The 17766-nt window shown below is 43.7% G+C and overlaps 1 protein-coding gene across 2 annotated transcripts in view; it reads left to right on the top strand.

Annotated features, from left to right (window-relative positions):
• Window positions 1-3508: 3508 nt before the first annotated feature.
• The window catches only part of PTPN11 (protein tyrosine phosphatase non-receptor type 11), an 81501-nt gene continuing 67243 nt past the window's right edge, over window positions 3509-17766 (top strand). For both annotated transcript variants that reach the window (XM_032431262.1, XM_032431261.1), the window contains exon 1: window positions 3509-3723. In XM_032431262.1, coding sequence (XP_032287153.1) covers window positions 3710-3723 — 14 coding nt within the window. In that variant the 5' untranslated portion in view covers window positions 3509-3709. The remainder of the gene's footprint in view (window positions 3724-17766) is intronic.

The following is a 17766-nucleotide window of genomic DNA, read 5'->3' as shown; positions in this document are numbered from 1 at the left end:
AGAGGGAACACAAGCAGGGGGAGTGGGAGAGAGAGAAGCAGGCCTCCCATGGAGCAGGGAGCCCCTTGTGGGGCTTGATCCCAGGACCCTGGGATCATGACCTGAGCTGAAGGCAGACATCCAAAGACTGAGCCACCCAGGGGTCCAATATTAAAGGTTTTGAACTCCCTCATAGAACCTGAGAATGACATGATTAGGTTTGCATTCTCAAAAGATCATTCTAGCTGCAGACTGTATAGAATATTCGAAAGAGTGGGTAAGCAATGGTTTCTGCATTCAGAGATTACAGTTTGCTTTGGGAAAGAGACACATGATAACCAGCATTAGGAAGTACTTACTTGCCCAGCATTACTTCATAAACAGCAAATATTTCTTTTGTTTTTGTTTTTGTTTTTTAAAGATTTTATTTATTTATTTGACAGAGAGAGACACAGCAAGAGAGGGAACACAAGCGGGGGTAGTGGGAGAGGGAGAAGCAGGCTCCCCGCGGAGCAGGGAGCCCGATGCGGGGCTCGATGCCAGGACCCTGGGATCATGACCTGAGCTGAAGGCAGACACTTAACAACTGAGCCACCCAGGTGCCCCCAAATATTTCTTTTTTTTAAAAAAAAGATTTTATTTATTTATTTGACACAGAGAGAGAGAGAGAGGCGGACCCTGGGATCATGACCTGAGCTGAAGGTAGACACTTAATGGACTGAGCCACCCAGGCGCCCCCAACAGCAAATCTTTCATGCTTTACCACCTATCCTATGTGGTGGTATGTTGATCCCTCCGTTTTACAGAGGAGGAAACTGAGACTCAGAGAAGTCTTGTGACTTACCTCTGGACACCCAGGTAGGCAGGCTGAGCTTTGGAGATCAAGAACTTAACTCCCATGTGGTACTGTGTCTTAGATTTATAGTGGACTGTGTTCGGTTCTAAGCTAGGATAGGTGTCTTGGGGACCATCTAACCGGGACTGGGAGAATCAGGTAAGTCTTCCTATCCCAGAGGAGGTGACTTCTAGTGTGAGATCTGAGGTATAGACTAGAGTTCATGAGGAAAGAGGCCAGATACTACACTTGATCTTAGCCAAAAGGCCGAGAAGCCTCCAGGGAGAGGGAGTAGATTGTGTAAAGATCCTGAGCTGCCAGAGAGCATGGTATATTGAGGGGAACTGAAGGTCATTCAGCATGGCTGGGTCATAGAGTTGTGGGAAGAGGGGCTGGTGAGGTAAGTGGGGACCAGACTGGGTTGTTAAAATTTTTTTGTGATTTCATCCTAAAAACAATGAGTAGCCATTGAAGTATTCAATGTAGGGAGTGAGTAGTTTTGCATTTTAGATTACTGTGGCTATTATGTGAAGAATGGGTTGGAAAGGGCAAGCCTATAGGCCTAAGATCAGTTAGAGTGTTGTTTGACTCATTTAGATGGCCAGGACTTTTAGGGGGTCTGGAAAGAAACAGGGTGGGCAACTGCTTGTTGAAGGCCTATTACCTAAATTAAACTGACATATATTAAAGACAAATTTTGTAAGGGTTTTTTTTTGTTTTGTTTTGTTTTGTTTTGGTATCACCAAGGCTGAAGAGTCAGCACACTATATCAGAGTTCTCTGTATAGGAATGGGTGGGAAGCATTGGGAGGAAATAAAAATGGAGATTTTGGAGCTACATAGATGTGGGTTCAAATTCTGACTCTGCCACTTACTAGATCTGTGGCCTTTAATGAATCACGAGGACATTCATCAGGTAAAGGCTCTACCTTCTCATTCTGGTCTGAGCCACCATCATCTCTAGCCTGGAATATTACAGTATTCTAGTATTCTGAACTGGTCTGTTTCCAGATTTGCCCTCTTGATCTGATTCTCCCAGAGTACCCTTACTTTTAATTTTTTTAAAAGATTTTATTTATTTATTTGACAGAGAGAGAGACAGCGAGAGAGGGAACACAAGCAGGGGGAGTGGGAGAGGGAGAAGCAGGCTTCCCGCTGAGCAGGGAGCCCGAGGCGGGGCTCAATCCCAGGACCGTGGGATCATGACCTGAGCCCAAGGCAGACGCTTAACGACTGAGACACCGAGGCGCCCCCCCTTACTTTTAATTTCAAAACAGATTATATTCCTTCTTTGCTGAAAATCTTTCAATGGCTCTCCATTTTACTATTCATTTAAATAGCCTATAGGACCCTAGATCATCTCTATGCTTTTCTCACCTCATCTTCTACTGGTCTCCCTTCACCCCTCCCACCGCCTTCTGCACTCCAGTCAGAGATCTCTTCATAGTTTCTGGAATACAGGAGGCAGCCTCCTGCCTCAGGGCTTTTGCACTTGCCTCTCCCTATTCACCAGAGTTATTCCCACTGATGCGAAATGCTATTTGCCAGAGTTATTCCCACTGACTACTCCAGGATCAGATCTGTACTCAGCTTGTCATCCTCAGTGAAGACTTCCCTAACTACTCTATTTAAGATGAAATATAGGGGTGCCTGGATGGTGCAGTGGGTTAAGCTCCAACTCTTGGTTTAGGCTAGGGTTGGGAGATTGAGCCTCCGGTGGTGCCCACCACTCAGCATGGAGTCTGCTTGAGATTCTTTCTCCCTCTCCCTCTGCCCCTCCTGCTTGTGCTCTCTCTCAAATGAATAAATACATAAATAAATCTTTAGAAAAAACGATAAAGGATGCCTTGGTGACACAGTCAGTGGAGAATCCACTCTTGGTTGAGTGCCCAGCTCTTGGTTTCTGCTCAGGTCATGATCTCATGGTTGTGGGATAGAGCCCCTCCATGGGCTCAGTGAGGAGTCTACTTGGGATTCTCTCTAAAATAAATAAATAAAAATCTTTTACAAATGATAATATAAAGGGATATAAAGAAAAGAAAGGAAGATGGAAATATAGTATTTTAGCAGGGATTTTTGTCCTCAGTTCACTACCCTATCTTCATAGGTTTTTTTTTTTTTTTTTGTATCCCCATAGTTTAAAACAGTGCCTACCAGATGTTTAATTATCATGATAATCCAGGTAAGAATTACAAAGCACTTGTTAAATAGGCCAGGCCTGGTTCTAAGCAGTTTGCATATTTAATCCCCATAATAATCCTATGAAGAGAATACAGTTACTATCTTCCTTTTACAGAAATGAAGAAATGGAGAACACTGAAGCTCAGAGACTCAACAACTGACGCTCAGCAACTTTCCTAAGGTTACACAGCTAAAAAGTGGAGCGGCGATTTGTGGAATGAAATGAATGAAATTCGATTTGGCCGTCAGGGCAGGGATGGAAATTGACACGGTGGGAGCGAACGCGATCGGTTCGTGGGAACGCGCACAGTAGTGAGGGCGCCGCGCGCGCGCCTTGCAGCCCAGGTCTAAAGGAGGGTGAGAGCTTTGCTAACTGCGTCGCGGCGGCTCCACGGAGACACTGAACTGCCATTAGCAGCCGCCGCTCAGTCTCGGGAGGAGTGGGAGCAGGAAGTGGCGGCGGGCGTCGCGCGGGTGACGTCACGGCGGCGCCGGCGGGGATAGGCGGGGGAGGAGGAGGAGCGAACCGGGCTTGGGGGGCGGCTGCACAGTCTCCGGGATCCCCAGGCCTGGAGGGGGGTCTGCGCGCGGCCGGCTGGCTTTGCCCCCCTGTCCGGTCCCGAGCGGGCCTCCCTCGGGCCAGCCCGATGTGACCGGGCCCAGCAGAGCCTGAGCAAGGAGCGGGTCCGTCGCGGAGCCGGAGGGCGGGAGGAACATGACATCGCGGAGGTGAGGAGCCCCGAGGGCCCGGCCCGGGCCTCGGCCCGGCCCCCGCCGCGTTCGATCAGCCCCGCCCGGGAGGGGGCGCCCCGGCCGGGCTTCGGACTCCCGCCCGGGGTCGCGGGGGGCAGGCTCCCTCCCAACTTCTCGTCCTCCGGGGGCCGGGGGCCCGGCGCCACCGCGCCCCCACCTCTCGGGTCCCCATTCATTTCCTGCCTCTCCGAGTTCCGGCTCCCGCAGCCCTGGGGATGCCCGTCAGGACGGGGGCAGGTAGAGCCGCCCGGGGAACCGCGGACGCCAGCGGCCCGGCTCGGCGCCGCATTCCTGACCCATTGCCTCATGAGAATTGCCTCATGGTGATTCCGAAATAACCCCGCTCACTTGGGGAGGCTCCTCGGCCCGGGACGCGGGAGGGGAGAGGAGGGAGTTGCGCGGGGTCGGGCCCCCGACGGTCGAGCCGCTCTGGGTCACTCTGCCTCTCGCGTGCGTTTGGGGGCTTCGTTCAGGAACTTGACCCCTTTATGTGGCTCTTTGCACCTCCTTCCCCCCCACCTCACGTGCCAGAAATGGAAAAACTGACTGTATCTGCTGCTATTAGAAGTATTTCCTTCCTCCGCAGTCTTCGCTTTGGGAGATGGGAGGGAAGGGAGCTGTGTCTCTAGTTAATCTTTAACCACAGCCTTCAAAGTCAGGTAACATTAATCGCCCCCGTTTTACGGATGTGGAAACTGAGGCTCGGAAGTTTCATGTTAGTAAATGACAGGATTTGCACCAAGAGTCAGAAGGAGGATTAGTGAATTAATGGGATCCCTTGGAAGTTCAGGGTAATAATACTTCTGATAGCTAACGTTTATTTAGCTCTTACTGTAAGCCAAACACGTTTAAACCTCACTATAACCCTATGAGAAGAGGAATTCTTCTTCTTCTTAATATTATCCTGGTTCTAAAGACGAGTAAACTGATTTTCAGAAGTTAGGCAACTTGCCTGAAGTCACTCAACCAATAAGTGGTGGAGCCAGAATCTCCACTGTTTAATCACCATATTGCTATTATTATTTTATAACTGTAATCATTTGTAAGCCTTATTATGTTGTAGAACTGTAGTGTGACCTATTGTTTTCAGATAATAATGATTCTGTTATTTTGTATTGCCACTCTTTATATACGATTCACACATAAGAGCCATTGTTTGGTCTTTTCCTTTACGATCTTGTTATGGTCACTGTCTTAGACATTTGAAAAACTGTTTCAAGCTGTTGGGGTTATTTGAGAGAATTTTCAAAATATTAAGAATGTCTTCTCAAAATACACCTGCCCATTATTTATTCATGGAATGGAAAGAGGGAGAGAAAAGAAAACCAAAAACTCTTAGGAAGTGAGTGATTTGGACAGGTCTGTTGGCAAGTGCTTACAGATCTGGGTAATATATAACTGTATTTTAGCAGAACAGTGTATAGCCTCAAATGTTCTAATTCTTTAGGGAGCTTTTAAATAAAACAGTTGTCTATTCTTTCATCTGTCAAATAGTCATTGAACCTTTTGTTCCTTGTGTCTGCTCTTCCAGACAAGTAAGGATCTGCTTCTTTAGGAGACAAAAAGACTGGGGGTTGGGAGTGGGGAAGGGGCCGGGTGGTAATAGACCCTACATTGTCCAGCTTGTTAGTGTAGAAGCGGAGAAGTGGGGGTATAGCCAAAGCTGCAAGTGGCAAAGATCATTCCTTTTCTCTGGCACTCCTATATTATTGAAAAGAAATGCGTGCCACCTGAAAAGTCAGCTTGTGAACATAACACAGATAAGTGGAAATTATTATATTTTCCAGATTGTAGGTCTTTTTTATTATTTTTAACCAGCTTTATTGAGGTATAAATGACACACAATAGATTGCATATATTTAAGTGTACAGTTTGATGTTTTGACACATGCATATACTTGTGAAACCATCGTCATAGTCAAGATAATGAACATATCCATTATCCCTTATGATGTTTCCTTGTGTCTTTTTTAATCCTTTCCTTGTCAGGTGACCACTCCTGTGCTTTCTGTCACTACACCTTAGTTTGCAATTCTTAGAATTTTATATAAATGGAATTTTATGTCTGGTTTCTTTTTTTTTTTTTAAGATTTTATTTATTTATTTGACAGAGAGAGACACAGCGAGAGAGGGAACACAAGCAGGGGGAGTGGGAGAGGGAGAAGCAGGCTCCCGCTGAGGGGGCAGCCCGATGCGGGGCTCGATCCCAGGACCCTGGGATCATGACCTGAGCCGAAGGCAGATGCTTAACAACTGAGCCACCCAGGCGCCCCTGGTTTCTTATGCTCAGCATAATTATGTTGAGATTCATCATGTTGTAGTATGTATCAAAAAGTTCATTTCTTTTTATTGTTTGGTAATATTCCATTGTATGGGTGTACTACTGTTTGTTTATCCATCCACCTGTTGATGGGAACATTTGGGATGTTCTGGAGTTTGTCTATCACAAACAAAACTGCTGTGAATGTTTGTGCACAAGAGATGTTTACCAAAGTACCTCTTGGGGGAATGGCTGGATCATACAGTCAATGTATATTTAACTTTTTCAGAAATTACCAAACTGTTTTCCAAAGTGGTAATACCGTTTACATTCCCACTAGTAGTTTGTAAGAGTTCTCGTTACTCCACATCTTTGTCAACACTTGGTATGGTCAATTTTTAAATTTTAGCCATTTTAGTGGGTGTGTCATGGTATCTCATTGTAGTTTGTTGTTGGTTTTTTTAAGATATTTTATTTATTTGAGAGGGAGAGAGCGCAAGCGCTTGTGTGTATGAGCGATGGGGGGGAGGGGCAGAGGGAGAAGCAAACTCCCTGCTGAGCACGGAGCCAGACGCTAGGACCCTGAGATCATGACCTGAGCTGAAGGCAGACACTTAACTGACTGAGCCATCCAGGCATCCCTCATTGTGGTTTTTATTCTTTTTTTTTTTTTTTTTTTAAAGATTTCACTTATTTATTTGACAGAGACAGAGATAGCGACAGAGAGCACAAGTGGGGAGGAGAGGGAGAAGCAGGCTCCTCCTGAGTAGGGAGTCCGATGTGGGGCTCGATCCCAGGACCCTGGGATCATGACCTGAGCTGAAGGCAGATGCTTAACTGACTGAGTCACCCAGGCGCCCCCTCATTGTAGTTTTAATTCATGTTTTCCTTGGTGACTAATGATGTTGATCATCTTTTCAGGTGCTTATTTGTCATCTGTATATTTTCTTTGGTGACACGTCTATTTGATCAAATATTTTCCCCCCATTTTTATTTAGTTGTTTTTTTATTGAGATTCAAGAATTTTTTATTCCAGGGGTACCCAGGTGGTTCAGTTAGTTAAGCATCTGCCTTCAGCTCAGGTCATGATCTCAGGGTCCTGGGATCTGAGCCCTCGGGTCAGGCTCTCTGCTCAGCAGGGAGCCTGCTTCTCCCTCTCCCTCTGTGCTTGCGCTCTCTCTTGCTCTCTCTCTCAAATAAATAAATAAAATCTTACAAGAAGAGAATTCTTTATTCTGGAAACAAGTCCTTTATCAGAATTGCAACTATTTTCTCTTAGCCTGTGGCTTGTCTTTCATCTATTTTTTTTAAAGAGATTTTATTTATTTGAGAGAGAGAGCGCGCGCAAGGGCTTGCGCACAAGCCGGGGGGGGGGGGGGTGGGGGGGGGAGAGGGAGAAGCAGACTTTTTCCTGAGCAGGGAACAGGACTCAGGGTTCCATCCCAGGACCCTGAAGTTATGACCTGAGTCAAAGGCAGACAGATGTGTAACTGAATGAGCTACCCAGGTGCCCCCCCTTTTTGAAATATTTATTTATTTATTTGAGAGAGTACACACACACACACACACACACACACACACACACACACACACACGAGTGGGGGGAGGGGCAGAGGGAGAGGAAGAGAATCCTGAAGCAGATTCCCCAGATTCCCCTCTGAGTGCAGAGCCTGACACGGGGCTGGATCCCAGGACCCTGAGATCATGACCTGAGCTGAAACCATGAGTTGGATGCTTAACTGACTGAGCCCCATTGTCTTTTCATCTTTTTTAACAGTCTCTGTTGAAAGAACAGAGGTTTTTAATTTTGATGAAGTCCAGTGTATCCATTTTTATTTTTATTAATTCATTAATTTTAAACGATTTTATTTTTAAGTAATCTCTACACCCAACATGGGGCTCGAACTTACAATCCAGAGATCAAGGGTCGCATGCTCTGTTGGCTGAGCCAGCCAGACGCCCCTCAACCTTTTTTTTTTAGTGGATCATGCTAAGGAATCTTTGCTTAACCCAAGGTCTCACATGTTTTCCAAAAGGTTTTAGGTTTATGATCCACTTTGAGTTAATTTTTGTGTATGGTGAGGTGTGGAGCTATGTATATATGTATGTGCACATATACACATAGATATTTTTGCATATAGATAACCAATTTTAACACTGTTTGTTGAAAAGACTCTCTTTTGAATTTGCACCTTTGTAGAAAATCTATTGTCCATTTATATGTGGGTCTGTTTCTGGAATCCATTCTGTTTTATTGATCTATTTATCTGTCCGTATGCCAATACCACATGGTCTTGATTATTGTAGTTTTATTATAAGGCTTGAGATCAATGTTAGTCTTCCAGCTTTGTTTTTCTTTTTCAAATTATTTTTAACCTCGGTATTAATTCAATCAAATAGTTATTGAACCAGGCAGGATAAAGCAATGAGATTGGCAAAGATGCTATTCTTTTGGTTGAGAGAGAGAGAGGAAAGAAAAACCTATGAATGAAGATTGCAATTTCAGGTAGTAATAACTGCTGGGAGAAAAAAAAACAAATGGGGATAATGTTAGTTTGATGAGTTTAGGAATGATCTCTCTGAGGAGGTGAGCGTAGGAGTTGACTCCTGAGTGACCAATATTATTCTCAGTTTCGTTTTGCTTAATTTTCAACATAATTCTTTTGGTGTGTTTAGGATTTAGATTTTGTATGCATTCAGTAATTAAAATGTCAGTATATTCAGTATACTGATATTTCTCAACATCATAAGTAGGGAAATGAAGGCAGTGAACAATGAAATGACCCTCCCCTCCCACCCTCCCACAGGTGATTTAGCGGTGGTAGTACTGAATTTAGATCTTGAGGTTGTTTGTGTGCACCACTCAGCCTTGTTCAGCTGACAAAACTGCCTGTATGCCCTCTTTCAGCATATGGCAGGTCCTTTACATTTGCCTTTTTTTTTTTTTTAAGATTTTTTATTTATTTATTTGACACAGAGAGAGAGAGTACAAGCAGGGGAAGCAGCAGAGGGAGAGGGAGAAGTAGGCTCCCCACTGAGTAGGGAGCTCGACACGGGGCTCGATCCCAGGACCCTGGGATCATGACCTGAGCCGAAGGCAGACACTTAACTGACTGAGCCACCCAGCTCCTACATTTGTTTTTGTTCTTCTGAAAGATGATGTATGGTGACTTGAGCTGAGAGGAGCAGAAGATTTAGCTTGTTCTCAGACTCCAGGCTTTTGGTTTATCTATTGCAGGTCAAGTACATTTTGTCCTAGGCCCTTCCTGGTGGCCATGTTGGTTTATCTCCTGTGGGAGTAAATAAACTTGCCTTGCTGAAAAATAACAGGCCTGTGCCTTTCTAGTTGGGACTGGGATGTCTTTATTAACGTTGTGTCCCAATGTAAGCTCAGAGTTTTGGCCAGAACTGCTCAAATGCAGGGGGCACTGCTAAGATGACTTATCCTTCTTATACATGGTCAGTGCAGAGACTGTTGGAGAGCACACAAGATCCTGAAAAAGCAGAGCCAACTCACGTTTGTGATTGTTACTGGTGGGCCTTAGTGTACTTTGTTAGGCAGCTGTAGAACAATAGGATACTGTCCTTATTCCTCTTTCCCTTTGGGAAACAGACAGCACTTGCCATCCAGTGCTGATGTTTCTAAGGCTAGGCAGATCCTGCCTTACCTGGAAGGCAAGGCAAATACTCACGCTCTGTGGGCGTTGTGGACTGCAGCCAAGGCTTTAAGACCCTGAACTGAATTCAAACTCCCTAAACTGGCGCTCAGTTCACTACTGAGTTTTGGAGGGTTGTGTGCATTTTGCAGACTTACATGTGCTGTGGTCCTTGACAAAGCTGAAATGTGGAAGATACTAGTCATGGTTGCCAGGAGCAGTGAATTCAGAGGGAGACAGACTTGTGTGCTAGCATCAGATGAGTTTGAGAAAGCTAGTACCAGACTGAAAGAGAAGTTTATCAGGATAGGATATTCTGTTTAGAATACATATGTACATGTATACTGATATATGCATGTATATATACACCGTATATGTCTGTCTATACACACCTACGTACATACAGACATACTATATGTTTCTTGTAAAGATAATGGATTCTAGGTCCAAGTCTTCATCCTCCCATGGAACCATTCTAATGAAACACTGATCCACTCACTCAAGAACTATTTATTGTGGGATTACTGTGTGCCAGGCACTGCGCGGCCCTGGGTGTTCAGGTGTGGGGAAACAGCAAGTGTGGAAGTGCTGAGGTGGGGAAGCTTTTGGAGCACTTCAGGAGCCAAAGGGAGCACACTGGGGACACTGAGGAGGTGGGTGGGGACTGGACCACACAGGACCTTGTGAGGTCTTCGAGGGTCATGTGGACCACGGAGAGGAGTTTGGATTGTATTTTAAGAGCAGTGTAAAGCCATAGAAGGAAGGATGTGATCAGGGGAGTGGCATGAGCTGGTCAGTTTAAAAATATCCCTCTGGCTACTGTGAAGGAAGGATTGTAGGAGACACGAGTGGACTTGGGGAGAGCAGACAAGTGAGAGAGAGGCTTTGAACTAAGGTGGAAGCCGTTTGTGGAAAGAGTTTCGGAGGCAGTTTGCTTTTATTGCCTTGTCATCAAGAGTCATGATGCTGACCACTGAAACCCCACGGGAAGATACAAAGACAGAGCTATGCGCTACCATTAAAAAGCTGCCTTAACAACTTTTTTCTAGCTTCTGTTACTTAGACTGCTTGTCCCTATTGACTGCCCTTTCTTCATGACTTATCCTTTTCCTATAGGATATAAAAATTTAATTAGAAAAGAAGAATATTCTTATAATCTGCAGAAAGTACCAAACTATAAACTTTCTCCCCAAGGACAAAGATAATGATTTTTTTTGGAGCAGCTGGTAAGAAAGATATACCCAGTGTCACTTTATATTTAGTCAAGAAACCGAAATTAGACTTTGGATCCCTACTTTAAATTCTCTTCTTAGCATGGCAGCCTTGAATAAGAATAAGTTCCTGAAATTATTGGCCTGCTTGACTGTTTCCCCACACCACTGGGGGAAGAGGGTGCGTAGATAAAACAAAATATTCAGCATCATTGTATTTTCTTTTTGGTTTATCAGCATTTTTTTTTTTTTTTTAAAGACTCACTTGACATAAATAAGTTCCTAGCCTCAGAGAGCTAAGCCTTTGCAGAATCTGCATTCACTGATGGCGAGGGGTGGGGGTAGGGAGGTGTGGGTGGTTATTTAGATTTCTGGTGTGATTTCCCAGCAAATTGTTTGGGTTTGTAAATTCCCCTGCAGGCAGGGATTCTGTCTTTTGTGTCTTCAAGCTCACTCAGGCTCATGTGTTTTAGGCATTTTGTTTTATACGTTGATTTGTGGCTCTTTCACAAGTGGCGGCGGTGGTGTGTGTGTGTGTGGGCATGCGTACACACACACGCTTTCAACTCCTTTGAAGAGATGGGTGGCACCTGCCTAGGCCATGTATGACCCGAGACCCTTACTAAATAATAACGCCAGAGGATGGCCAGTTAGAAGGGGTTGTCAGGGGCCGGCAGGTTTGCCAATGTTAAAATGAGCAAAAGGGGGACACTTTTCCATCCCTCTCCCTTCCTCATGTGACTTTTTCTCTACTTCCCTCTTCCCGATGTCTTATCCTACCTGTTTTTTTTAATCCTTCCCCCCCCCCCCCCCCCAAATTCATTCAGTCAACAGCCATTCATCAAATGCCTATTATGTACATGGGAGGACTGGAAATGTATCTGTTTCTTCTCTTCTAATACCTTCTGGACCCAGGGTATTAATCACTTTGTTGATAAACTCAAATGGAGTTCTGCTAATTTGCCTTTCCTCATCTTTTAAGGTAATGCAAATACATTTATGTTACCTTTTTTTTTTTTGGTTAGACTAACCTCTGCTGTTTACATTCACACCAGGTGGGAGATGGGGCCAGCCTTCAAGATGTGTGGTCTCAGTACCTAATATTACAATTGTTCATAATCCTTGAGGCCAGCCCCATAATATTAATTGTATTAATTCTACTGTTTGTCTTTACCCTCCCTAAGATCTAAGGGATGGAGTTCACTCCAGCTTCTCCTTATTAGTGATAAGCATGCTGCATATCACAGAATTGTCAGTGATTGAACACAAATATTAAATGTAAGTGGGAAAAAGTTTTTGTTGATTACCAGTGCTTTCTGAAAAAATAGCTAAGGAAAAAGAGTTTAAAATAAATCAAAGCTCAAGTAGGTAGGTTATGGACTAGAACTTTTAATTTCTAATTATATGCTATTTGAAATAATGTAGGGATAGCCCCTGAACGCTGAAGTTAAGTTTATTAAAAGGCAGTGTGACATAAATGATACATATGTCAGAATGGCCTATGTGATACTGACATAATTATGCATGAGAAGAATCTTTCCTGCTGTTTTCCACTAGTAATAATAATGATAACAAAGGTGATAGCCAATGTTTATTAAGCCCTTGCTGTCAGGTATTTGTGCTAAATGCTGGTTACTGTTTCCCTTGTAAACATCACCCTCCTCTGTTCATTGTTAGTAACATGATAGGTATAATTGTAAGTTGTAAAGGAGATAATACAGTTTATTTAATAAAGGGGTAAAGAGACAGCCATTGGCCTTATCTCCTGTTGCCAATCTACCTGACGGGTAGGGTAGGGTTTACATATACCTTCAGCAGTGGAAGTCAATTTATAATGTCTTTTGCACCCTCAGCATTGGCAGGATACTCTATGTAAGCGTTATTTCTGTGAAACATGCAAAGGTGAGAACATGTGGTTACAATGTGTGGGTTTAGATCCTGCTTTAGAAACTTTTAGAAGTAAATAGCAGAATGTAATGGTTACATTGGCACATGGCATTCAGTAAATGCTGCAGTAATTTTAACCAGCCATAAAGTATGATAGCCAATACTACACTATTTTGTCCTTGCTATCAGAACTGGTTCACAATTGCTGAAAAGAGGCATTTGTAATAAACACGGAGAGATCTCTTTATTTCATAATTTGTAAGTTCTTATTTAAATATATAATATTATTGGTATTAAAACTATAAATCTGTCTTCTTTCTGTCCCCATACTCTCTCTCCATGTAAGTTCTCATCTCTGTCTTCTCCGTGTCATCCCTCTTTTGGTATCTAGTACAGCCAGCTTCAGGGGTAAGGATGGCTAACTTACTGATGATGGCAATCAGAGCTGGCGAGTTGAGCAAATGGATTTTTCAGAAAAATTTTAAATGATTTTTATCTTTTACTTGGGATTTGTTTCAAACTTTGAGAAAAGTTACAAGAATAAGAATAGTGCAAAGAATACACATATGAATGGAATACCGTTTACCTAGACTCACTAATATTAACTTTCCATCCCATTTGCTTTACATTCTGTGTGTGTGTATGTAAGTAAATACGCATATATAATATTTTATATTTTTTTTCTCCAGACATTTGAGGCTAAATTACATAGATCATAGCCCTTTGCTCCTAAATGCTTCAGTGTTTATTTTATTTTCTTTTTTTTTTTTTTTTTTTAAAGATTTTATTTATTTATTTGACAGAGAGACACAGCGAGAGAAGGAACACAAGCAGGGGGAGTGGGAGAGGGAGAAGCAGGCTTCCCGCCGAGCAGGGAGCCCGATGCGGGGCTCGATCCCAGGACCCCGGGATCATGACCTGAGCCGAAGGCAGACGCTTAACGACTGAGCCACCCAGGCGCCCCTTATTTTCTTTTTTTTTAAATAAAGATTTTTTCTTTTTAAAGATTTTATTTTTTATTTATTTGAGAGAGAGAGTGAGAGAGAGAGCACAAGAGGGGGTAGGGTCAGAGGGAGGAGCAGACTCCCTGCTGAGCAAGGGAGCCCGATGCGGGACTCCATCCCGGGACTCCGGGATCATGACCTGAGCCGAAGGCAGTCGCTTAACCAACTGAGCCACCCAGGCGCCCTATTTTCTGAGAATAAAGCTATCTTCTTTTTTTATTTTTTAGTATTTTTATTTATTTATTTAACAGAGAGAGAGAGAGAGAGAGCACAAGTAGGCAGAGGGAGAGGGAGAAGCCACGGGGCTGGATCCCAGGACCTTGGGATCATGACCTGAGCTGAAGGTAGACGCTTAACCAACTGAGCCACCCAGGCACCCCTGTCTTTTAAGAATTTTAACTGGTAATTTTACCATCTGTAATCCTTTTGTCTAACCTGTTGTATTCCAGCTGTGCCAGTTGACCCAGTCATGTCCTTTATAGCTTTTTTCCCTCTTCTAGTACAGGATCCAGTTGTATTTAGTTGTTAGATCTCTTTAATCTGGAATACTTCTACAACCTCTGTCTTTTATGCTAGTGATTTTTGGGAAAAATACATTTCCCCCTTCCCCTTTTAAAATGGAATATTTCTCGTTTTGGATTTGTCTAATGTTTCATCATTATTAGATTCCAGCCAGAGTACTATGTAGGTGGTATTGTAACCTTCTTGGGGTATCATATCTGGAGGTACATGATGTCCACTGATGACGTTAATTATCATCAGTGACTACCTGGTGAAGGGTTTGTCCACTTTCTCCTTTGTATAATATTTTCTCCCTTTTTTTTTTTTTGGTAAAGATTTTATTTATTTATTTGTCAGAGAGAGAGAGAGAGAGAGAGAGCGCATGCACAAGCAGGGGGAGCGGCAGGCAGAGGGAGAAGCAGGCTCCCCGCTGAGCAAGGAGCCCAGTGCGGGACTCGATGTCAGGACCCTGGGATCATGACCTGAGCTGAAGGCAGACCAGTTGAGCCACCCAGGTGCCCCATATTTTCTCCCTTGTAACTAATCAGTGATTTTTTTTTTTTTAAGATTTTATTCATTTATTTGACAGAGACAGCGAGAGAGGGAACACAAGTGTGGGGAGGGGCTGGGAGAGGGAGAAACAGGCTTCCCAGCGAGCAGGGAGCCCGATGTGGGGCTTGATCCCAGGACCCTGGGATCTTGACCTGAGCCGAAGGCAGACGCTTAACGACTAAGCCACCCAGGCGCCCTGTAACTAATTAGTGATTGATGAAGACACAGTGTAAGACCATGCAGGTATCCTGCTCCCCCCACTCCATTTCTCCCTAGGTTTATCACCCATTGATGATTCTTGCCGTATCCAGTCTTTACTGTGATGCTTGCTAATTGCGTAGCAGGAACATTTAAAGTTATACTTGAGCTTTATATAGCTGTAGCTTTTTAAAAACAGATTGGAAATATTTTTTTTTACACATTTTGAAATACTTCTTTCCAAATTAAATTGCAAGATGCAGGGGCGCCTGGGTGGCTTCGTTGGTTAAGCAGCTGCCTTCGGCTTGGGTCATGATCCCAGGGTCCTGGGATCGAGCCCCGCATCGGGCTCCCTGCTCGGTGGAGAGCCTGCTTGTCTCTCTCCCTCTGCCTGCCACTCTGCCTACTTGTGCTCTCTATCTCTGTTAAATAAATAAATAAAAATCTTTAGAAACCTACTTAAAAAAAAAAATTGCCAGATGCAAAAACATAAACCTGTGCCTTATCCTGACCTTTTTCAATCCAAATAATTCGGAAGGGAAAGAAAAATTTAGTATTTTACATTTTTTCATGCTATGATGTCTGGGCTTACTTAATGTTTAGAAAAATGCAACTCATTAGTAAATGAAAATACATATATTTCTTTTTCTTTTTTTTTTTTAAAGATTTTATTTATTTGACAGAGAGGGACACAGCAAGAGAGGGAACACAAGCAAGCATATATTTCTTTCAAATATGTATGCTTACTGGCTTTACTGAGGGGAAAAACAAATCCAGAATATAGGTGTGATTTTTAAAAAATGCACCTAATAGAAAATTATATTTTCTTCTGACTCATAAATTAAAGCCTAAAACTAAACAGTTTATATTCTATCTACCACAACCCTGGTAAAATGGTTGCCAAACTTTGTAGAGATGTTTATGACTTTGGTTCTTTTCCTCCAATGTCCCGATTAAATATAAAATTTCATTGCTTTAAATGGGGTCTGTTTATGGGGCTACACAATGTGGTCTACTTTATTTAGCTTGTCCTGTAGAAAGAACCCTGAGTAGCTGTTTTATTTGTTTGTTTATAGAGAGAGTGCAAGGTGGGGGAGGGGCAGAGAGAGAGGGAGAGAGAATCTTAAGCAGGTTCCACGCCCAGTGTGGAGCCCAATGTGGGGCTCGATCTCACGATCCTAAGATCATGACCTGAGATGAAATCAGGAGTCAAATGCTTAACCGACTGAGCCACCCAGGCATCCTGTTTGTTTTTTAATATGTATTTGTTACCATGGTTATGAACACCTACACATTTACAGGTGAGGGGCACAGAACAAAGTTGGGTGAAATGCAAGAGTGGTAACAGAGACGAAGAGAAGTAGACCAAGAGTTCTTTCCCTCCTGGTATTAACTTAGTTAAAATATCAAATTTTAGTGTTTTCAAATGCATGGGGAGGCTTTGGGACAAGTTTTTGCCTTATGTACAAGGTGTCCTGGACCTGTGCATAAGGAAATTTTTTTTTTTTTAAGATTTTATTTATTTGAGATAGTGCACCTGCGTGCACAGGCAGGGGTTGGGGGGAGGGGCGGGGGAGAGGGAGGAGCAGACTCCCTGCTCAGCAGGGAGCCCGATATGGGCTCAATCCCAAGACTCTGAGATCATGACCTGAGCTGAAGGCAGACACTCAACCGACTGAGCCACCCAGGTGTCCCCGCTTTGGAAATTCTTATTAAAATTGTAATAGCATACAGATAAGGGAATATAACCACCTTAGCACTACAAATCAGATAAAAATTGACTGTGTACTAGAAATAATAATCTTTTTTTTTTTTTTTTCTTAAAAGAGCTGGTGGGGCAGGTCTGAAGAGAGCCTTTGCCAGCTGACACTTAGGTCTCTTCTGACAGCCTCTTGTGACACCACCTATGACCTATGTCAGTGGGGAACTGTGGATGTGGAGGAGCAGTGACAGGCATCCCCACCCACCCCCAATGGCTCCTTTTGTCCTTCCCTTCTAGCCACAAATATTTAAGGAATCCTGTGTTAGCCCCTTTGTGTGGAGCTGGAGGTACACATTGGTACGGTAGCAGACAGGTTCTCTCCCTTGGTGGCTGCCAGTCCCGTCTTTAACCTGGTGGTCGGAGGAATGTGTGATTCAATTTCATGTTGATATCACCCAGGGGACACTCAGGGTGCTGTGAAAAGGGGGGGTGGGGGTGTCTGCAGAACAGCACGTGCAAAGGCCACATGGGGCATAATTGAAGAAAACAGAGAAGTCACCCAAATAAGAGTCACGGTGGGAGGCACTTGGGTGGCCACACCTTGCAGGGTCCTGTGAAAATCTGTGTCTTTATTGTAAGTTATTTTATTCTGACTAAAAACTAAATTCCTGGTTCCCAAGGTGAAACTCTAAGGGCTGGTTCTGTGCTAAGTATTTTATGTGTATTAATTTATTTCTGTCTCACAGCAGTGCTGTGAGTTAAGTTTTTCTAAGCAGAAACCCAGAAATCATAAAGGAAAAATCTGATAAATTTAACCATGCCAAGATGAATTTCTGTGAAAAAGAATACCGCAAACAGTGAAAAGTGCATGGGGTGCCTGGGTGGCTCAGTTGGTTAAGCGACTGCCTTCGGCTCAGGTCATGATCCTGGAGTCCCGGGATCGAGTCCCACATCGGGATCCCTGCTCAGCAGGGAGTCTGCTTCTCCCTCTGACCCTCCTCCCTCTCATGCTCTCTGTCTCTCATTCTCTCTCTCGCAAATAAATAAAA

This window comes from Phoca vitulina, unplaced genomic scaffold (assembly GCF_004348235.1).
Source record: "Phoca vitulina isolate PV1807 unplaced genomic scaffold, GSC_HSeal_1.0 scaffold46, whole genome shotgun sequence".
Taxonomy (NCBI): domain Eukaryota; kingdom Metazoa; phylum Chordata; class Mammalia; order Carnivora; family Phocidae; genus Phoca; species Phoca vitulina.
The sequence above is the reverse complement of the archived record's forward strand: the minus strand, read 5'-3'. Positions and strand labels throughout refer to the sequence as shown.